Below are 23667 nucleotides of genomic sequence, written 5' to 3' on the forward strand. Positions count from 1 at the left end.
CCCCCCCCACTCCTTTTTTCTTTGCTAATAGAGCGCATGCACATGAGAGAGAGCGAAAGTGTTAGAGAGAAGCACCTTCCACAGGGTCAGGTTGCTCCATGATTCCTTTCCCCTCATTCCCCAGCTCAGCAAGTCTTGGGCACTTGCATAGTTGGCCATCACGTTTTAGGTTGATTGTACTGGGGATCTGAACCACCACGTGGGCTCAGGCTTCTCTTGAAATAGTACTTCACTGTTGTGCCACCGGGCCAGCCTGAGACTTTTCCCTTCAGTTTTGTCCCCATTACTCTGTTGTGTTCCAAGCACTGAGAGCACCCATGCTTAGCATCAGTATTTGGTAATGCTCTTAAGAGACTAGTAGCTCTTGTGATTATATTTTTACTAGGTATTTAGAACTTCAGGCCTGGCATTTAATGAAATATCATTCTGCAAAGGGTAAGCTGTGAACAGTGATGACAGATGTGCTAAAGAGATTTATGGAGAAGTGAGACAATGACTGTTTTAAACGCTCCTCTGTAAATAGTCATAGTGAATAATGTCCAGACTCCATTGTGTACTCACTCATCTATCATCTATTCATCTATCTGTCATCATCTAATCTATCTGCTTTAAGGAGAGGCAATCTTCTGGAGAAATAAAAAATCAGCAAGGTTAATTTGGGGCATCTATGTTTTCCAAAGTAGGTCCCAGTGATATAATGAATATATCTTACTTTGAGGTTCCATGAATTTCCACATGACTTTGACAGAGTGTTTTAACCTAAATGAATGGACCCATTGTCAGGAGCTCAGCAACTGTGGAAGTCAGGTGGGCAGAGGACAGAAGGGACTTCAATGTTGTTTGAATCATATCATAGACCAGGAGCTTCTTAGCTCACCAATTCATCAGGCTATCCCTAATCCTCATTATCAGACAGCTCCAAAACTGCATTTAATTTAATGCTTTTATTGAGCAATTTTATGCTGTAACTATTTTTTTAAATTACTGGCCCTGAGGTGTATCTTCTTCAAGTATCAGTTTCCTGTTAGTGAACAAGTTCATCGACGTAGACATTTTTTTCACACCTTTTCGTAGATTCTAGTGCTGACAATATGATTCATGGTACATTCCTAGAAACAAAATGGGATCTATTAGAGTTGGTAGATGACAAGTTACATTTGTCCCTTTCTCCCCAAACCACTCTTAATTTGGGGTGCAAAACCAATTGAGTAGATTGACATACATGTATCAAACAAAGCATTCCGTTTAGATAAAAACTTACCACTACCATTTTTCCATTTACTATTTTTCTTTTGATTGTTGTCTCTTTACCAAGCCATTTTTGAGTGTGAATCATTGAGCCACCTTCTAATGTCACGATGCTCTATAAATGCATAATGAAATACATTAGAAGTAACAATTTACTAAATTCTAACTGACGCAAGACTTGACCACTACTTTCAAATTTACATTTTGAAATTATCTTTTTCAAAATCCTCACTTTGGCTCTTATAATAATTTAAGACCATCGAACTAGAAGGAGCCCCTTGGAAATTACAAATTCCTTTTTCATTGGCTATGTTTTTTTTTTTGGGTACGCCCACACATGCGCCTGGCGTGAATTTAAGCCACCAGGTACAGAACTCAAACCGCGGTCAACTACATGGGAGTCCAGCAACATAGCCATTATGCCAACTGCCTGTCCCTCATTGGCTAAAGATTATCTTCGTTTTCAAAAATCCATACTCATTAATTTATGAGACTTTTTGTTGTCTGATTTTAATTGCTTTGTTTTTCTTAAGAACTATATTCACAGTAAAGAACATCACTGACAATTTAATATATACTTCCAAAAGAAATAGTAGAGTGAATTTCAAATGTACATTACATAGCATGTTATATGTTGAAGGTGGTGAATGTGTTTATTACATACCATATACAGGCCTTTAAAAACCATACTGTATCCCACAAAGATGTATAATGATTATATGTAAATCAGGAATTACAATTAAACAAAAGAAATAAATAAAAAAAGAAATACGAAAAAAAAGAAGTCTTAAAAGATTATTCAATTAATGCTCCCTCCCAGGCAAACAATACCTAAGCTTTTTGTGATTAATTGTTCCCTTCCAGATAGTCTTTTAAACCCTGACAAAAACAAGCTAGAAAAAAAACAAAAGAATAAAAACAATGGGATTTTTTTGCTCTGATAACCATCAGAATAATTGGCAAAATGACTGACTTTAGAGATGTGCAAATATTAAGAAGAAACTCTAATCAGACCTAAATCAAATCGAATCAATCAAATTAAATAGAGTAAACCATGCCTAACCACCTTCTAGTTTTTTCCTGATTGCTGAACGCCAGAAGGACTTAGTTCTGACCTCCACTTTCCGGTTGTCTGCTGTGGTTTCATCAAATTCTTCTCCCAGCTTAAAGCAGATCTCAGTGTTTATGAGAGGACTTTCTGTCGTGATCCTCACCATGTCCCCATCAGCACTAATAGTGATGCTCGGTTTCTGTAATCCTGCCACACTTCGGGCTGCAGTATCCACACCTGAAACACAGAAAAAGCAACCCTTTTTAAGACACTCAGGGAGAAGAGTTAACAATCGTTTCAGAAAGCAATCTTCAAAGAACATGTAGTTTCCCAATTTAGATTTTGTGCAATATACAAATTTCTTTTATGTTCTTTGCGATATCTGGATTGAGTCAGATCATTCCAGTTACACAGTATAGATTATTTGACATTTTAAAAAAGCTAAATTCACTTTCTAAGACTGTTATGCTTCATCTAAAATATATATTTATAGGGTGCCATCCAGGTGGTCAAATGCTGTATTTTACTCGTAGAATGTTACAGCAACAGTGCAGGAAGTATTGGCTTAGAGCTTAGCCCTGTTGTCCAGGTTGGGGATTTTCCATGGTCAGACTTAACTCTGCAATAGACTGGCAGAGCTGACCCCTCTCTCTGTCATGATATTGAGCTCTATTTCACTTTTAGATTGTAGGACTGGTAGGCTGTATTCAGTTGCCAAAAACGTTGTGATGCATTTTTGCAAAGAAAAACATAGAAACATGTATCATGCCTTTTTTTTTGACAGCCCAGTATCTTGCTGGAGCGATCACAAAGAAAAGTGAGGTGTTTAAAGCCTAAGCTCCAATTTTGTAACCTGCTAGCTTGAGCGTGTCATTTACTTTCTGTAACCTTTACCTTTCTTAGAAATAAAATGTGAATAAGTATGGTACTAACTTCACAGGTGTGCTGGAAGATTAAATGAAAATGACTTAGCATGGTACTGGCACATAGTAGGTGTTTAGCTGTTACCCTCCTTGTACAATGCCAAACCTATCTCCCCCCTCCAAATAAATTCTATTCTGTCCAGAAGTACCAAGTTTTTTTATAGGCTCCAAATTTTAGTTCAAAACAAATGAGTCTATAAAATCCATGACGAGAACAGGGAATCTATTTATCACTACTCCCTGAGAAAATTAACACTGGCTACAAAAGAGGAACAAATATTGCATTTATAAGAACATTGTCTTTTTATTATAGGGAATAAAGGATTGTTGTCTCATTGCCTAGAATGAGAAAATATATTACTATGTGTAAGCATTCATTGATCCTACCAGGAAAGTCTAAAAGATAGTAAGAAAAAATCCTTGGATTTGTATAATATATTTTATTATTGCAAGGGATGTTTCTCTTAACTAAATATGAAAAATACTAAGTGGTTCTTTTAGAATTGGTAAACAACAGCTTAACTGTTATAGACCAAAGTCATTATAATTGATGTTTGACAATTCAACTTGATTTAAAGGCAAAGGATATATATGGTTTATACCTCTGAAAGATATTCAATAGGAAAACATTCAATGAGTAAAAACATTTTATTTCTTCCATCAACATCCAGAGCTCTTCAAAATAATGTTTTTAAAATATCACTCACATATATGAAAACTCTAGAAATTAACCAATAGGACTTTTAGTTGTTGCTACAGCTCTTTTATAGCAAACCTTGAAACAAATTGTTATATTAAATTTTAGATTGTAATTACTGTCTATAAATTTAAGCTAGAAAAACTTAATCAGTTAAGCCACCAAGCTAAAGAGACATACTGTCTAGTGGTTAGCATGAAAGTATTTTCAAAAAGGATAAATGGACTAAAAATATTGATTAGGAGTAAAGAGAGGTATCTGTGAGTCTCACTTCCAAAAAGAAACACTTATAACAAGCAACAAGAAAAAACAAAAGTGGACGAATGAAATACCTTAGTCCAATACAAATATACCCTGGGATCACAAAAAAAAAGAGAGAGAGAGAGAGAGAGAAATGTATAGGAAGATTCATTATCAAGCACAAACCCAACCACATTACAAAATGCCTTGCCAGTTTCCAAATCTTGTAATGGTATTCCTCACCCAGTTCTTTCATGTAATCCTCAAAGTTTTCACTGGAGACTAGCTTCCAGGTTCCTAAGAAGGGCTCAACCATCATGGAAAACTTGCTCAGAAGAAGCACTCACAATTGAAGACCAAAGAAATGAAGGAACTACTGTACCACCAGTAGCTTGATTTAAAGAGGCATCTTCATCACGTGACTCTTCTAAGACAGCCAATGAACAGTAGCAAAACTAAAAATTCTAGGCACTCATGTTTGACTCATTTTAATTAACTTCATATTAAGAGACAGAAAATTAACATGTACAATTTAATTCAGATCAACAATTACAGCTTCTAGCAAGGAGATAGATTTATACTTAGGAGTCACATGATAAATATTCCTTGTGGAATAGAGACCATTTTCAATAGAGATAAGCCTCTGGAACAAGGGCTGCTGAGTCAACCCTGAAGGAATATCCCAATGAATGTCTGGTGAACACCTGTCTGAATGTTTTCTCACCCAACACAAAGACATCCTTGCTTGGTTCACCTCAGCTGTTTTCTTGTTTGGACAAATTACAGTGCCAGAGCATCTTCTCCATTAAAGTAATATCTTCCCTTCCCTTCCTTGCAGGGCTGATGGAATGATATTAGTTAATGTAACTGAAATGCCTACAATTGCTTGGAGTGAGGTGTAGGGTATTATTAATATTAAAATTGTGGTTAATTGAGGGTAAGTGAGCACTGGGAAGAAAGGTGACAATTATCGTTGACGAGTAGCTTGTGATTTAAACCTGAAAAAAGGTAGAGCTAATGCTTAGAAAATTCATCTTTCTGACAAAGTAATCTTGATACTAAAATATATCTTTTTTTTTTTGAGAGAGGTTTTTTTTCCCCGCTATAAGGCACGTGTGCTCGCCAGAAAGACAGAGAGAGACATAGAGACAGAAAGCGAGAAATCACCCCTGGGGGAATGGTCACGCCACAATCTCTTCTCCTCCATTCTCCTCTCGGGATCTTGGGCATGCACGCACACGCGCCTGGCGTGAGTTTTTTGTTTTTTTTTGTTTTTTTTTTTTGAGAGGTTTTCGCTATAGGGCTCGTGCACTTGCCAGACAGACAGAGAGAGACAGAGAGACAGAGAGACAGAAAGCGAGAAATCACCCCCCAGGGAGGATGGTCACACCGCAATCCCTTCTCCTCCATTCTCCTCTCGGGATCTTGGGCACGCACGCACACGCGCCTGGTGTGAGTTTTAAGTCACGGGGTCCGGATCGGGAACCATGGTCGACTACATGGGAGTCCAGCGACATAGCCATTACGCTAACTGCTGGTTCCCTAAAATATATCTTTTGAAATTGTGAAATTGTTGCAAATTTTGGAGAGAAATTTGCAGTTGTACTCTAACTGAAACATAGAGGCAATGAATCTTTTAAATATCTCTGCAATTACTTCTGAAATAATCTTCTGCAACCATGAGTTTTTGCAAGTACGGAATTTAGTGAAGACTGGATTCAGGGTCCATGGATTGACGTCACAACTTTAAACTCCAGTCGCTTGAGAGGTGCTGGAATGGCAGTGTGTCAGGGACCAAGAGAAGAATTTGACATCGCAACTTTCAGCTCCAGTCGCTTGAAAGGTGCTGAAATGGCAGTGTGTCAGGGACCAAGAGAAGAATATTCAGTCATATCTTATCTGCTTTGTGTTAAATATTCCTTCAGTTCAGAGTAATGTTTATTCAGACCATCTCTTTGTGGACAAAACAAACAAAAAGTTGATATGTTGGCACCCTAAAGTAATAACATAAGTCGGGTAGAGAATTGCTTTTGATGAAAACATATAAAGAGGAAAACATTTCTTGTGAAATCTTCATAGGTAAGTGAAAACCCTAGATCAGTTTCAGGAAGCTGAGGCGTGCTCCAAGTAAGTGTCTTAGGTGTATTTGACAGTAGATTCACGTAGAAAGCAGGTCACTAGAGCTTGCTTTACTGTCTCTAGGTATGTAGGCCCTCTGGACAATAGTGGGCATACACGGCTGTGTATGTTGACTAGTGCGCACAAAGCGAGGGTCTCCCATCTGTGTAACCATCCTTGTTCCGATATCTTCACCACTCTTTGATTCAAAAGCCAATCCTGTGCTCCATTTTAGAACCCGGTAGGCCCACTAAACAAAAGGGAAACTCACATTTCTGGCTTCTCTAAAATTCTTCTAGTAGAAAGCCACAGGATGTTTCTTCTGCACATTTTGCTTCTGGGATACTTACAGCTGCTGCCTTTGTTGTGTTGCCTACTCAAATCTGGAGCCCAAACTAAGGACAGCAGAATAGAAAGGTGAAAGGACGCGAGGGCCATTTTATTTCTAGAACTGGCATTTTGTGAGTTCTTAAATTCCGTTATTGTTTAAATAATTTTGGGTCTGAGTTTGTGCTACTTACAGATTCGGCCTTCAGCATTGTTGTGCCTTTGGAAATGGCTTCACCAAACGGTTAATTTGGATCTTCACTACAACCAGTTGCGTGTATCACGTGTAGCTGGCCTCACCCAGCGTCTGCTTATCATCTCAGATCTGACTCTAGCCTCTTTCTCTGTGAAACTGGTTCACGGCTGGCTAATCTCTATTGTGTCATACAGTTAGATCATCAACACAAATATCGGAGTTACAGATATCCTTGTACTCACAGTACAGCAACTATGAGCTCCCAGCAGTCTCCAGAGCTACTCCATGACTACGTGAAGAAAGACACATATTTCTCACTCACTCTGTAACCCTAAGAGTTCTTGGCATGTTTTAAGTGTTGAATAAATGCTTTATGAATTAGTGACCAAAGAAGTGAACCGTGTTTGTCTTCTCATCAGTGTTCTTTATCTCTCTCTCTGTGACTAAAGGCAGGTAGGTTCTAATACATCATCTCTCCTAGACCAGGCCTTTCATTCTGGTCATTATCTGATGGTAGAAGGATTCTTACACTGCCTGCATCTTTCCCAGTGTTGCATTATTTCTATACAAATCTCCTTTATTAATTAAGAGTTTTCTGCCAAGGCTATGCCACACCAGTCTTTGGCAGCTTTGATTATAAAAAAGCAAGCACTGCTGCTTTAAGAAAAGGACATTTTTAGTAAAAATTTTCCAATTTTTCATCCTAGCAAAAGGATTTGTTATAGCATAGTTACATGTCTTGTTTCCATGACGGTTTCAATGCTTATTTTTCCATAATCTCATTTGTACGTGCTTCTCCAACATCTTATTTTCTGTACTGAGTTCCCTTCTCATTACATTTTAAAGTCTAATGGTTTTTAATACTTTTCAATTTTGAGATGTTACATTCTTCACTGATGGTGGATACTGGCGAAGTTAAGTATATACTGGAAACTAAAAAAGTGTTTAGAAATGTGTTTTATAATTTATTGCTGCATATATAATACTTGAGTTGGAGTCACATTAGATTTTTTTTTTTTGAGAGTTTTCTTTTTTCTCTTTTTTTGCTATAGGGTGCGTGTGCTCTCTGGAGAGACAGAAAACGAGAAATTACCCTATGGGGAGGATGCTTACACTTCAATTCCTTCTCCTCCATAACCCTGTAGGGATTGTGGGAATGTGTGCACATGTACCCGGAGTGAGTTTTATGCTGACAGATCCGGGCTAGAACTGCAGTTGACTGTGTGGGAGTCCAGCACCTTAACCACGACACCACCTGCTGACCCAGAGTCACACTAGATTTTATAAAGCACCTTAAGGTTTGGATGTTCAAATGCAGAAATATTTCCTTGATATCACATTCCCCACTATGTTCATTGTACACTTTCAATTTTTTATTTTCTATTCACGAGTATTTTCTAATATTCATATCTTTTAAAGTGTACATTTTATTTTAGAAACTCAAAGTCACTCAGGGTTATACATTTTTCTTTTTCAGAAGATATTATCTTACCCAATTTAAAAACAAGTTAATAAATGGTCTGCCTATGAAATTTGCAGAGGAAATACTCAGTCCTTCATTTGCTAGTATTGCCCACACTGGAGAAATTGGTGTTAGATTTTTAAAATAATTATTTATTTTATTTATTCATTCATTTATTTTTTAGTTTGATCAGAGAGAGACAGAGGGTGAGAGTGAGAGAGAGAGGAAGTGAGAAAGCAGGCCATCAGATTCAGGACTCGAACTCTGGTCGGCCATGTGGGAGTATCCAGCACCTTAACCACCATGCCACCTGCTGGCCCCCTAAATTGGTGTTAGTTTTAAGAGACTACTTGCTCAGCATAAATCATATATATTCTGAAACATTACGTCTTCCAATAATTTTAATACATTTTGGTACTTTTAAGAGAATATTTACACTTTTTGATTCCTGGATCACTTCCCTTGTAAGTTTTACTAAAAACAATGATGACAAATTAATTCTGAGCACCTAGCTCTCCAGCTCTTTGCGATTAGGTTTACATGGGCAACCAGAATGTTTTCAGGCCAACCTGGGAATCTGAACTTGTAGTCACTTATGGCTCCCAGTACTGCAGGGCATTTGCGCTACTGCTGCACCACACCGCCCTGGCCCCTTGCTAGTTTTCTTTAATTAAAGTTGTTTTTCTTGTGATGTTGAATTTTAAGGGTTCTCTATATTTTGTATGTTTAGTTGTTTTTTGTTTTTCTAGATTTTTTTTCCCAATAGGGTGCATGTGCTTGCCCAGAGAAAGAGAGAAAAAGAAAGAGAAAGTGAGAAATCATCCCCTGAGGTAATGGCCATGCCACAATCCAGTCTCCTCTTGGGGTTTGGGGCATGCATTTACACATGCCTGCTGTGATTTTCAGGCCACTACATGTAGGACTTGAACCATGGTGTCAGCTATGTGGGGTCCGGTGCCTTAACCACCACACCCCCTGCTGCCCCCCCTTTTTTAAATCAATATCAAATCAAATATATGATTTGTAAGTATTTTCTCCAATTCTATTGCCTTTTGACACTGTCGTTAGTGTCCTTGTTGCACAAAGTTTTTTTTTTATTATTATTAATTAATTTATTTATTTATTTTGAGAGGTTTTTGTCATAGGGTGCATGTGCTCGCCAGACAGAGACAGAGAGACAGAAAGTGAGAAATCACCCCCCAGGGGGTATGGTCATGCCACAATCCCTTCTCCTCCATTCTCCTCTCGGGATCTTGGGCATGCACGCACGCGCACCCGGCATGAGTTTTAAGCCATTGGGTCCAGTACGCGAACCACGGTTGACTACGTGGGAGTCCAGCGATATAGCTATTACACTAACTGCTGGTCCCTGCACAAAGATTTTAATTTTCATGAAGTTTAGGTTCTTCACTTTTTCTTTTATTGCTATGCTTTTGATGTCACATTTGAGAAATTGTTGCCAAATCCAATGTCATAAAACTTTTGACCTATTGTTTCTCCTAAGAGCTTTTTATGGTCTGAATGTTAGTGTCCTCCCCCCATTTATATGTTAAAATCTTAACCACTCAAGTGTTGGTTTAGGAGGTGAAGCATGTGTGTTCTCAATGTGCTCGGGAAGGTCTCCAGACTCTCACCAGCAGTTTTCTGTGAGGGATTGTCATAGTGTTTTTCCACTGTGCCACCATCTGCCCTCCCTGGTATCTATTTGTTTACATTTATTTAGGCTTAATGTGTGGCTTAAGATACAGCCTATCCTGGAAAATGTCCCGTGTGCATTAAAGAAGAATGTGTATGTTTGCTGAGTAGACTGTTCTTTATGTGTGGTCAAGCTAGTTGATTAATTGTGTTGTTTAAATCCTTTATTACTTTTCTTATTTTCTGACTGGTTGTTCTATCCATTACTGAGAGGAAGATATTAAAATCATTGGTTGTGAGGGTATGCAGCCTAGATATGGGAGGCTGTTATCAGAATGCCTCACTAATTACTCACTGAAACCGGCTGACACATGCCTTAGGTTCTGCGGAAACATCTGCAGAACACGGGAAACATCCTGACCCTGGCTAGGCCGTGCAATGCCTGTTCTATATAATGTTTACGGCTTACACAGTATCCTCTTTAATGCATCCTCAGATGGCCTTCCTCAGAATTGCAGAGGAACAGCATAAGTAAACTGGCTTGACTTATGAGGCATAAAAGTATCACACATGGTGGTAACAAGTTTGAAAAACATCTTCACTAAAGTCCTAATCTCTTACTGTGGAATTTCAACCGCATCCTTGAAAGCTTGCGAACAGTTCCCTGTGCCTGGTGAAATGTATAAATAAAGAAGCTCAGCATGGCTGAGCAGTACAGCTTGCCTGTGTTCACCTGCATCTCTGCTTCTGTGTCTTCTTATTTTTCTTTTCTTTAACTCTTTGCTTCACAGGACCAAGCCCTGAAGGCAGACGCTGACAGTATTACCATCCAGAGAGATGTTCCTCTTAAGCTCGCTAGCGGACACCGACAGCTGGTTATTTTTTTAGAACTATTTTTCCCTTCAATTCTGTTTGATTTTGCTTCATATATTTTAATGGTCTGACTGTCATGAGGTGCATAAATGTTTATAATTGTTATACCTTTATGCCACATTAAATCCTTTATTCATATATAAGCTTATTATTATTTGTCTCTTACAAGCATTTTTATTTAAAGTCTATTTTGTCTGATATTTTGGTTACTCTTTGCATGAAATATCTTTTTTTCATCTTTTTACTATCAATCTATTTGAGTCTTTTGGATATGAATTGTCTCTCTTATACATAACATGGGGTGGATTATTTAAAACAATTTATTCTGACAGTGTCTATCTTTTTTTAATCTTTGTCCATCTTTATAGCTGTTAACATGGTTTTTCCCAGCATGCAACATATTTTTTCCCAGCATGCTTGCCTTATTTTTGTTTCCTAAGTGCCTCCCTCCACCCTCCCATTACCCACTGCCTCAGTCTCTGATATCTATGCTTGCCCTCCCTGCTGTTATAGCTTCTATTCTTTCAGTTCTGCTACACAGCACAGGGATTTGGTATCTACTGAGGGCAGACATGCAATGTCTCTCTTTCATAGTCTGGCTTAGCATTGTAAATCAAAATGAAAATGAAAGCATAATAAAAATGATCTAGAGTGATTCAAAGGCAAATTTGAGTCAGCAGGAGAAAAAAAAGAATGAATAAACTTGAAGATAGACAGTGGAAATTACTGAGTTTGACGAAAACAAAGAACAAAAACTGAAGAAAAGTAAACAGAGTGTAAGGACCTGTGGAACACCATAAAGCAGACTAACACAGATACAAGGGATGACTTGAAATTACTTAAAGTCGAAGCATTTTTGCATTACTTAGATGAATAAAGAAGTAGAGGATTTAAACAACACAATTAATCAACTACTTCAACCAGATATAAAGCATTTGTTTAGCATTATCTTCTATATTCACCTACTTAGTGTCAAATTTGACTGAAGAGTTAATCCATTCAATCCTTACTCCTGTCACTTTGCTATTTACTCTTTGTATTATAACTTGTGGTCCATCACTACCTGCATTACAGTCTTCTTTTGTATATCAGTCAAGATTTTAGCTGTAGGGAACCAGCAGTTAGCGTAATGGCTATGTCGCTGGACTCCCACGTAGTCGACCGCGGTTCGCGTCTCGGACCCGGTGGCTTAAATCTCACGCCAGGCGCGTGTGCGTGCGTGCCCAAGATCCCGAGAGGAGAATGGAGGAGAAGGGATTGCGGCGTGACCATCCCCCCTGGGGGGTGATTTCTCGCTTTCTGTCTCTATGTCTCTGTGTGTCTGGCGAGCGCACGCGCCCTATAGCGAAAACCTCTCCAAAAAAAAAAAATAATAATAAAAAAAGATTTTAGCTGTAAAAAATTTAATGCCCTTCTTACTATGTGTATCTATAACTTTTAAAACTCTAAAGTTATTCTCTAATTTTCATTTGTATCAGTTTATCTGTAGTACCGTACAACAATTCTAGTCCTTGGGACCAGCAGGTAGTGTGACAGTTAAGGGTGCTGGATTCCCAGACAGCTGACTGCAGTTTGAGTCCTGGACCTGGCGGTCTGCTTTCTCACTTTCTCTTTCTCTCGCTCTGTCTCTCTCTGGTTAAATTAAAAATTAATAATAGCAAATTAAATTAAATAAATAAATAATTCTTTTAAAAAATTCTAATCCTTTATAGCTTGTTCCCACCCCTTGCAGTTTTTGTTGTCACACAATTTTATCTTTATACAAGTGTGTCCAAAACCACAAACTAACCATTTTTTTTTTAATGCATGAATCTCTTAAATCATGTAGAACACAAAAAGTGGAGTTACAAACTGTCGTTACCCTAATACTAGGCTTTATAATTACCTGTGCATTTACCTTTACCGATGTGTTTATTCCTCCATATGACTTCAGTTGTTATTGAATGTCCTTTTATTTCAACCTACAGAATTCCCTTTAGCATTTCTTGAAGGGCAGAAACTTGTAGTTTGTTTGGTAACAAATTATCTTGGTTTTTGTTTATCTTCATTTTTCCCCCTCTTGAAGGACAGTTTTGTCAGACACAGGATTCGCAGTTCTCTGTCTTTGGCTTTTGACAGTTTGATTAGAGTATAGCTCAACATGGGTCTCTTTGAGTTTATTCTAGTTAAAATTCTTGAATGTTTATAGTCACATTTAATCAAACTTGAGGATTTTTTGACCATTGTTTTCTCAAATATTTTTTCTATTTCATTCTTTCTTTTCTTTCTGGGATTCCCTTAATGTATATATTAATCTGCTTGACAGTATCTCCCAGGCCCTTAGACTCTATTTGTTTTTCTTTAATAATAATTGTCTATCTTTAGGTTTACTGATTTTTTTTTTCTGGTTCAGACATGCCTTTAAATCTCTTTAGAGAATTTTTTTATTTCAGTTATCACATTTTCCATCTCTACAATTTCTTTAGATTTCTTTTTGGATTTTCTATCTCTTTATTCATATTTCTATTTTGCTTATATGTCACTTTTTAAAAATTTTCTTTACATTATTTTTTTAATTCTTTGAACTTTTTTTTTCTATAGAAAGAGGAAAAGTGAGACCCTCTCACCCCCGCCCCCATGGGGAGAGCCACACTGCAATGTCTTTTCCTCCACTAACCTCTTCGGATTTGGGACAAGTACACACACACCTGGCACGCTCTCAAGGTGCTGAGTTCAGAACTTGAACTGCTCATTCGGCCATGTGGGATCCAGCCAACTTAACCATTAACCACAGGCGGGCCCAAATTCTTTGACCATCTTTAAGATAGTCATTTTAGTCTGCCTTTATTAAATGGGTCATCAGCTGATCTTCCTCATGGACAGTTTCTATTGGCTTATTTATTTATTGAATGGGCCACACTTTTTCATTTGTTTGTATGTTTTGTGGGGTTATTTTTGTTGTTGAAAATAGGGTATTTTAATCTAATATTCTGATAACTCTAGAAAATAGATTCTCCCTCTTCCCCTGATTTTTCTGGATGTTGTTTCTGTTCAGTCTTGTTTCATTTTTTATTGTTATAGGCTGTTTCTGAGCCAAAGCTTAGCCTATGGAGTAAATCTAAGGTTTCATCAGGTCTTTTTGGAGACTGCTTATTCCTGGGTACGCACAGCGACTTTCTTGTGTCTCTCATGTATGTGGTTGCTTTTGAATGTTCTAATACTTAACGTCTGATTCCAGAAAGGAAAAGAGAGGAAAATCAAGTGTGTGTATGTGTATGTGTATGTGTATGTGTATGTGTATGAGTATGTGTATGTGTATGTGTATGAGTATGTGTATGTGTATGTGTATGTGTATGAGTATGTGTATGTGTATGTGTATGAGTATGTGAATGTGAATGTGTATGTGTTGGGCTGCAGGGAGGGATGTGCTAGTCCTTTAAGTACCATGGAAGTAGCTTTATCCCCAGGGAAAGGGGCTTGCTACAATGTGGGGTAGGGGAAGGCATATTACAACAATGGCTGTTGGCCTCTGTGTCTGCACCTCTGTAATCAGTAGGAGTGATCATCAGTCAAAACACATAGATCTGTGCCATTGGAAAGCAGGGTTCTTATTGCCCATCCTGGTTCTTGCAAGCTGTATATACACAGTGCTCCAGGAGTATGTGCATGACTGACTTACCTGGAATTGGAGTGTGGGGGTGGGTATTTGCCACTGTGTTAAGAGTTGAAATTGACCAAAATAAACTGCAATTTACCATCCAAAACTTCCCTTGAATATTACAATATTAAATAGACTCCAGAATTTCAAACTGTCTGTGCCAGATTATACCAGTGCAATTGCTATTAAAGTGAGAAGTTATGATCCTGGTACTTCCTATCCTTCCCTTTTCCCTGAAACTTCTTTTATTATATTTTTGTAATTTTAAAGAATTATTTTATTTAACTTTTTTTATTTACTTATTTTAATTTGACCAGAAAGGAACAGAATGAGTGGGGAGGGGGGAGGGAGAAAGTAAGCCACCCACTCCAGGACCCAGACCACGGTTGGACAGGCGGAAGTCCAGCGCCTTTAACACCATGCTGCCTGCCAACTCCTTCCCCCAGAAACTTCTTGAAATCAGTGTCATCACATTTTATAAACTGGATCACTACTTGTATTCTAATGACTTTCAGATCTATACTCCAGTCATGATAGCTCGTAAATTTCAATCTCTATATCAATTTCCTACTTAGCGTATAAGCTTAAACTGTGAGCTTGCTTTTTCCTCTTTAAGCAAGAATACTAAATCTTCCTCATCAGATTATTTTAGTAAGAAATGATATAAAGTATGCAAAGTTCTTGGCGCCATAGTTAGAGATGAATAAATATTGGCTTTCCAAGAATTGCCCAAATCAACCTCTGCAAATCTTCTCTAAGTTCAAACCTCTAATGAGCCCAAAGTGAAAGTTGAGAGTCTTATTCTCTGTTTTTGTGAAGAAAATAAATTTCTATGATCAAAAACCTATTCCACTTCTTTGGCCTCATCACATCAAGGTGTTATATGCAGAAAATGTACTCAGAAAATAAATATATTTGAAATCGCATTTAAAAGAAGCACCGGAAATAGAATTATATCAATTTCAGCACACACTTGAACAGCTTTTGATTTACTATCAAGTGTGTCACACACATACACACACACACACTATCTGGTCAACATTATTATCATTTATGTGTGTTGTATATACTGGGATACCATGGACACTTTATTTGAATACAAAGTTGTACTGGTAAAAAATAAAAATAAAAGTTTGGAATTCATTATAATAACATCTCAATCTTTACCCATGTACAATAATACTCTCATAGCTTTCCTGGAATGAATATTATGGAATTATTTGCATTGAGTCCTGTAAAGATTTAGAAGATGGCTGAATTTACCAATAATTTGTCAGACTAAAAATTACACAACCGATTAGAAATTTTTTCTACACCATGCATTGTATATGCTCTCTTGACAAGTTCCAGGTCAGGGTAAGTAGGACATCCGAGCACTAGATCCAGCCGGCTGCAAACAATCCGATATATTTTAAGCTTTCTGTGGGGTCAGGCAGTGATGCAGTTGTAACACAACTGGAATTAGTGAAAAGGGCACTGGGTTCATGCCCCAAGACCTCCCAAAGTATGTGGAGGCGTGCATGTGCCCATAATCTGGACCAACCAAGACTGCAAGTGGGTTGCAGAGAGAACTGTTGACAGTGCCTGACTCTCACATGTATGTGCTGTTTCTCTCATGGAAGAAATAAATAAACTTCTGAAAAAGATTATAAAACTGCCCTAGATCTCTAAGAGGTAGTTACTTAACTATGGATATGTTATATAAGGACTTAATATTCGGCAGGGACACACTTGTCATCTCTTACCTAGAGAAATGAAAAATAGATAAATATTAACTTTTGGGTGTTATTATGAAATATTATATTAGTTCTACCAGAAACAAAGCAATAATGCAAATTTTCTATGTCTTTTACTCAATTATGAGTAAGAAGTATCCAGCTCAATAAATAAATCATTACATCATCTTCTAAGTCTAAAATGTTTTATTTAACCAACACAATTATATTGAGTAAAATCAGTTTGGGAAAAAATTAGGTGTGTGCTAATTAGTAGAAAATAATGACACATCCAGCAGGATGTTGCAGAGTTCCATGCAAACTTCAGGTCAGTGTCCCCTGACTTACGCTCTCTCATAAACTCTGGTTGAGGTGACGCCTTTCATGATACATTCCTAAAGACACAGAAAACATTGAATCAATCGATGAGACTGAACCGTGGATTTATTTATCATCTTTTAAATGTTGGGAAGAAACCAACAGTCATTTATTTATTTTGGGCTCCTATGTATAAATGCCTGATATTGTAATAGGTTAGAAAGATACAAAGACCAGGAAAATTACATTTTATCCCTTTATCTCTATGGTGACTGAGAAACATAAACAGAAATACGTAATAACATTGGGGTTTGGGGAATATTATTCAAGGTGCCTGAGAGGGAGCAGGGAATGCTTCCTGGGGGTAGGTGGTGTACCAGGGCAGAACATAAAAGCAAAAAGGGCAATTGCCAGAGTAGAACCATAATCTCAATAAAGTTTCCTTTGTGTCCCAATCATTATTCCTTAAGTGGAATAATGACCATGAGATGACTTAGCAGTAGGATCTAGAATGAAGTCACTGAGATACTCACCACCACCAGCTTATCATCCTCTCGTTTTCTCTTTATGGTGGTTGATTTTCCATCCCACTTCTGCACCTGTACCAGGGCACCCCCATCTAAGGTTATGATGCTCTGTAGGCATAATAAAAAATACTATCATTCGCATATACATGCAGAAAATAGAAATTAAAAATACAGTGCCTTTGTTTAAAGAAATGTTTTGAGGCCACTGGTAATCTAAATGACAAGAATATATTGCAACAAGAAAAAATGGGTCTCAAAAACAACAGCATACAACGTATATTTGTGTATATACGTGTGTGTAATGACTACGGTATGACATAAATATCAAAAAATACTCAGAAGGCATATAGATGAAGAATTAACCTTGAGATAGTAGTTTTAGGGGCAATGTTTTTCTTTATTTTCTACTCTTTGATAGACATTCTCTAACATTGTTCTATTACTTTAATTCACTTCAAACACTCCATGTATTGTATGACACACAAATCAATCAGGTTAATCATTTTTTTAAACATAAGGGCAACTTAATAGAAAGGGGGAAAATTTGCCAACTGTATATCAAAGGCAGCATGACTTGGCAGTAGAAGTTCAGGATCTTTGGCTTATGATAGAACAGTTTCCCTCTTCTGATTACAAAATGGCTTCTTGTGTGCAGCAGCAACTTAGAAACCAGTTGTTGACTCTGTACCAGATTCCCATTTCTCACCTTGACTTTCCTGTCATCTGCAGTGACTTCATCAAATTCCTGACCCAGTTTGAAGGAAATCTCTGTATTTTTAAAGGTGCTTTCTGATTTAATGGTGATGATATCCCCATTCACACTGATGATCATGTTGGGTTTGGCCATGCCAGCCACTTTCCTGGTGGCAAAGCCCACTCCTACAGTTAAGGAAGAAGAAATGTCAGGCTTGCATTATCTCTCTCATCTCTACCTAAGTCAGAGAGCAAAAGTATGTGTATCTACATGCACATGTGTGTTTGTGTGTGTGTAAATGAATTAAAAAGACACCAGGTAGTCTCTTAGAGACCTCATTTAAATAACTCCTGCAAGATAAGTAAATCAACCTCATACTCAAAGAAAAACTCCGAGGCATAATAGGTGAAGTTCTGTTCTTTAAAATTCTTCTTCTCTGGTTCTGTATAAAGCTCTTTGGGAGAGACATTGTTAATTTTCAACAAGAATATGGAAAATTTACTGCTAAGCAAGCAAGCTAGATTGTAAAAGAGAGGCATTGTATGTCCCTACTCAACATGTGCTGAATGTCAATGCTTCATGGCAGAAACCAGAAGATTGGAAGATATAAAAGCATGAAGAGCATCTACGATACTAGAGACAGTGTGAGAGGATGGTAGAAATAGGGGAAGGTGACAGGGAGGGAATCAAGGGGAAAAAAGAAGGAAAACATTTAAGGGATGCAAAAATGGATAATTACCTGTTGAAAATAATATGGACCATAATATCTGGAACTGAACCCATATACAGTGTATTCATAATGGGAAAATTCACTACGATACTAGAGACAGTGTGAGAGGATGGTAGAAATAGGGGAAGGTGACAGGGAGGGAATCAAGGGGAAAAAAGAAGGAAAACATTTAAGGGATGCAAAAATGGATAATTACCTGTTGAAAATAATATGGACCATAATATCTGGAACTGAACCCATATACAGTGTATTCATAATGGGAAAATTCATTTGGTATGCTGTAATAATACGCAGTGATTTTATATATATATACAAATATATTGTCATCTATTATCTTTTTTCTCTACTCAGGAAACATTTGAGGCATATTGATCATTCCTTCTTAAATACTGAAAATTATCTAAAAAAATCTAAAGTCAAAGACAGAATTCTTAACAGGATTCTCAGAGCCAGTATAGAGTTATTCAGTTTAAAGTTACTCTAATCTGAGCATACACAAATCACATTTTATGACATTTGCTGCCAAATCTAGTTTTTTTGGGCTTCTTTTCCAAATTCTATTTTTTGGGGCTTCTTTTCCAAATTCTATTTTTTCCATGCAGTGAAGATTTTGATTCATTCCTCCAAAAGGCTTACATAAATTGCAGCAGATTCTTACATTTAAATCATTTTAGGATGTTCATCATTCTCAGTAATCAATCAGAAATATTCAAGAGGGACTAGGCATCAATTGCGAAACTTCAAAATTTAAGACATTAGTATTTTTTAAATTGATATCTATTTAATCACTGCAAGCTTTTACATCATACAACATGGTTTTTCCCAGCATGAGTACAGTGCATATTAGTCAAGTCAAAGAGATTATCATATACATTATCATCAACAGATAACTTTTTATTTTTGTCTATTAAGTAAGAAATCAGTATCTCTTACTGTAGAATAATTTTAGACACCAGTACTTGGATTTCTAATTACCCAAGTTGCAAACATTTTTTTAATGAAAAAGAATATATTTTCTTGTGTAAAGTATGTGAAGAACAATTTGCAACCTAACATAAAGAGCAGTAATTTGCTGTCACTGCATTCTCTCTCTCTATATATATATACATATGTATATATATACACCCATACACATGCATACATAGGAAGAATTTATGAGTCATAGATATGCTGAATGTTTTAATACATGTACATATATCTGCTCTTGCGCAGTCTGTGCAGCGGACACCAGGACTCCAAGATGGCGTCAGCGAAGGAAAATAAGTTCATGGATGTCAAACTTGGGGAGCTACCAAGCTGGATACTGATGCGGGATTTTACCCCTAAAGGCATTGGTGGAGCATTTCAGAGAAGTTACTACCGGTATTACAACAAGTACTTCAACCTGAAGAAAGGGGATGTTGCTGGGGTTTCTATGGTGCTGGCTGCTTACGTGCTCTTCAGCTACTGCCTTTCCTATAAGGAACTCAGACACGAGTGGTGACGTAAATACCACTGCAGAGGGCCAGCATGGAGGGCATACACTGAACCAGACCTTCATCTCCTTGGCTTAGCACCCCTCCAAAGGAACTTGTTGAGTCCTTTCATATCCCAGTCGAGAATTCCCATCCAATAAAAGATGACTGGTATGTGTAAAAAAAAAAAATACATGTACATATATCTAAATTGTTTCTTTGACTAAAGGTGACCAAACGTTAGAAATAGGAATTAGGAGAGAAATGTGGTACAAAATAAGTAAAACTGAGGCTCTGATTTAGCTCCCTGTCTGAAAAATGGCCAGGGTGGGAAGACGCTGTATTGCTTCATCTAGTCTGGCTTTCGTACAACGTGTAGCATTAAGCGTAAGGTCTGAATCAGTGTGGTGAACACATACATCATGATTCTGGATGACTTTGGGAAACATCATATTCTCTACTTGCTTGATTTTGTCTTTATGTGACTGAGGAAGGCAATACCTTCCCACTCACCCTCATTTAGAGCTGCTAATGTCATGTAAGAGGTATCTTACTGTTTTTAAACATCATCAGCCCTTTATAAATTAAAAACATAATAGTGTAAGGATTTACATATAATACTAAAAGTGTAAAATTTTTCTGAAAGTCAGTAGCTAAACGATCCCCAATCCTAGCATTTCTATATAAATCCATATCAATTAATTTATTAAGTTATAACTAATTGATATTCTAGAAGGTTATTTTCCTCTCTTGCTGAAGTCCTTGCTTTCCCTCTTGTCTGTAAACAAGAAATAGTCTAGTAATAAGCAAGCAAAAATATACACTGTATAATTTAGGAGAGAGTTAAATCTTTTAAGATTAGGGGATTAAATTCCGAACTCCAATAAGGATACTGAGTCACATTCTCGCCCAGTTTGTTAACCCTGGATGCAAGCTTATCATGCACAGTGGCGGCACTAAGGAGTTTCAAAGTGGAAGCTGCCTGAGTAGGAAATTGCCCCCTTAATTTACTGGTGTTGCTGCAGCTTCGTAATCATCCGGGAAACATCAGTACGATGACATCCTGCCAATGTTACCTGAGTCTCTGATATCAAAGTGCAGGTAGATTACCTATGGAACACTCTTCTTTTGAATCACTCAATGGCATCCCATGTCATTTCTAGTCAAAGAAGTATTTAAGCTCATTAAGGAGCATATTTTCTGAAAGAAGACAGTCTCCCATAGAATAACCACACCTTTTAGTGTATTGATAAAGAGATAAGAAAATAACTGGCTAATAAACATGAACTAAAAAAACTAAAGATGCATTAAGATGGCAAATACAATGCCTTTAGTCTTAAATGGAAACCATAGCATGTTAAGAAATACATGTGATTTTCTTTCCAAGTTTTATTGCTTACTTTGTATACAAAAGGGGAGAAAGAAAAAACAGGCAAGGAGCCAAGTAAACCAAAACTCCCCTACATTTTGCAATTAAAGTAAAATCTTGTCATTTCTGTAGATCATAAAAATGGCATTTAGAATCTTTCATATCGGTTTACCTTTAGGAAGAATTTGTTATAGGTTTGATTTAAATATTTCTAAAAACAAATAATTCTCACTTGCTAATTGCATAATCTCTATATAAAATGTAGCATTTTCATATCTGGTCAATGTTTCTAGAGTGAAAACACTGCTATAATCCCAGATTACCCTGATAAACAAAGATATAAATACAGTTATCCCCCAATAAATTTCCTTACCCACTTCTTTCATGTAGTCATCAAAGTTTTCACTGGAGACAAGTTTCCAGGTACCTACAAAAGCGTCACACATTTTGTGAATGTTCTAGGATGATTCTTCCAGGTAAGAAGGAAGCTGCCAGTTCAGCAAGGTGCTCTGACCCTCTTGAGTCCAGATAACTTCCTTTTAAAGATGCCCAGAGCATGTGATCTGAGAAATAACCAATTGAGAATGCTGTCAGATCATTTCCTTCATTACCAGCCTCTGCATTTTTCTTCTGAGTCATGTTTTTGATAGAAATTTCTTAACTTTGGCTCTCCCTGGCAAATGGTCATTGGACTTAGAGTACAAGTTATTTTTAACCACTAACAGAATATTTTAAACATTCTTGTTTGGTAATTCAATGTTCGGTGCATTGAATTTCCTCCTATTATTTTCATACATATTTATTCCAGTGTAGAATAGGATAATTATCTTGGGATGAACTTTGAACCCCTTTTCTTAGGTTTATATTAAAATTGCAATTATATGGTTCTTCTGAATTGAGAAACTACAAAAAAATGCCTTGAGATTTTTTAGTAATGGCAAAGGCTCTTTGGAACAGGAATGTGTCAGGAATTACCTGGCAATTAGACAAATAAATAATGGCATTTTAAAGTACCCCAGATGTCTAATTTCAAATGTCCTATATGAATTAAAAAATATATATTCATTTCATTCACCAGGAATCTAGACAGTAGATTTAATTAAAATAATAATATAACCTCATTTTTCATGCCCTAAATCAGAGTTTGGGTTTACACAAACCAGTTACAAAATAGTTCTCAATCCAAAATATAGTCCTCATACTGAAAAAACGTATTCAGTTCCTGAGCTATATTACAACTACATTTAGCCACATCTAAAGGGTGTTATTTTACTTGAATGATTACAAATGTGTGGTCTCAAGCTATTAAAACTTATTTCCTTCTTTTGCATAATGACTAATTAATGAGATTACTTTTCTAAAATAATCATCGTCTTCAATTTCTTCACCCTATACTGGAAGGTGTTCACACGTGCAACAAACTCCCATGAACATATCCAGATTGCAGAAAAGAACAAAATAAATAAAATATCACAGAGTGATAAACCACTGCACTGTGTCCCACTGAATAGCATCTGCTGAGCCAGATTGATTCATAAACCCAAGTAAATACCCCAAGGGCTTCCCAAAAATGTTTGGAGCAGTGGGTTTTATTAACAACAGGGTTTTGCAGAAAAGTAAGTTGCTGTAATAGACTAATAAGCTTAAGTTACAGTAGTAATGTTTAATTGTCATATTTGTTTTTTGGGGGTTTTTTTGGAGAGGTTTTCGCTATAGGGCGTGTGCACTCACCAGACAGACAGAGAGAGACATAGAGACAGAAAGTGAGAAATCGCCCCCCAGGGGGGATGGTCACACCACAATCCCTTCTCCTCCATTCTCCTCCTGAAATCTTGGGCACGCACGCCCATGCACCCGGTGTGAGTTTTAAGCCACCGGGTCCAGGACATGAACCACGGTCAACTATGTGGGAGTCCAGCGACATAGCCATTATGCTAACTGCTGGTTCCCCAATTGTCATATATGTTAATGGCACTGTAATGATGATCATCCACTATGGATGAAGATACCTGTGTGGATGGCCCTCTCAGGGTAGACTTGCTATTAGAGATTCATCTGTTTCCATTGAGTAAGGTATGGCAAATGAAAGTAAATAAAAATAAGTAATCTTCATAGAGCCACAATTTTGATAATGCTCTAAATTAAAAATGGCTTTTTTTAAAGGTTTTTGCATGCACTCAAAAGAGAGAGACAGAGAGATAGTGAGAGAGGAAGTGAGAAATAACTCCCTAGGGAGATACCTACACTGCAATCCCTTCTCTGCCTTTCTCTTTCTGGGATCTTGGACATACATACACTTGTACCTGGTATGATTTTTCAAGCTACCAGGTATGGGACTCAAACCGTGGTTGACTATGTCATCTGCTGGCCCTAAAATGCTTTTTAGTACATGTGTCGATGCCTTAATTTTAGTAACAAATTGCTTCAGATATATTTTTATGTAATTAGCACAT

At 37.2% G+C, this 23667-nt stretch overlaps 3 protein-coding genes across 3 annotated transcripts in view; all 3 read right to left on the reverse strand.

Annotated features, from left to right (window-relative positions):
* LOC102486199 (fatty acid-binding protein 9) overlaps positions 1-1041 on the reverse strand; it is a 3749-nt gene extending 2708 nt beyond the window's left edge. The window contains exon 1 of the mRNA XM_006168942.1: positions 990-1041. Within this exon, the coding sequence (XP_006169004.1) occupies positions 990-1041 (52 nt within the window). The remainder of the gene's footprint in view (positions 1-989) is intronic.
* LOC102479465 (fatty acid-binding protein 9-like) lies at positions 993-4475 on the reverse strand. Its single transcript, XM_006168932.2, has 4 exons — positions 4403-4475; positions 2364-2536; positions 1262-1363; positions 993-1109 (listed from the first exon to the last, which is right to left on the reverse strand). The coding sequence occupies exons 1-4, from the start codon at positions 4473-4475 to the stop codon at positions 1059-1061; spliced, it is 399 nt and encodes a 132-aa protein (XP_006168994.1). The 3' UTR covers positions 993-1058.
* Positions 4476-16314: 11839 nt separating this feature from the next.
* On the reverse strand, positions 16315-21744 carry FABP4 (fatty acid binding protein 4). The gene is made up of 4 exons (XM_006168933.3): positions 21588-21744; positions 17674-17846; positions 16974-17075; positions 16315-16517 (listed from the first exon to the last, which is right to left on the reverse strand). Exons 1-4 carry the CDS (start codon positions 21658-21660, stop codon positions 16467-16469), a joined length of 399 nt encoding a protein of 132 aa, XP_006168995.1. The 5' UTR covers positions 21661-21744; the 3' UTR covers positions 16315-16466.
* Between the last annotated feature and the right edge of the window lie 1923 nt (positions 21745-23667).

Source organism: Tupaia chinensis, unplaced genomic scaffold, assembly GCF_000334495.1.
Source record: "Tupaia chinensis unplaced genomic scaffold, TupChi_1.0 Scaffold146445_1, whole genome shotgun sequence".
NCBI classification, from domain to species: domain Eukaryota; kingdom Metazoa; phylum Chordata; class Mammalia; order Scandentia; family Tupaiidae; genus Tupaia; species Tupaia belangeri.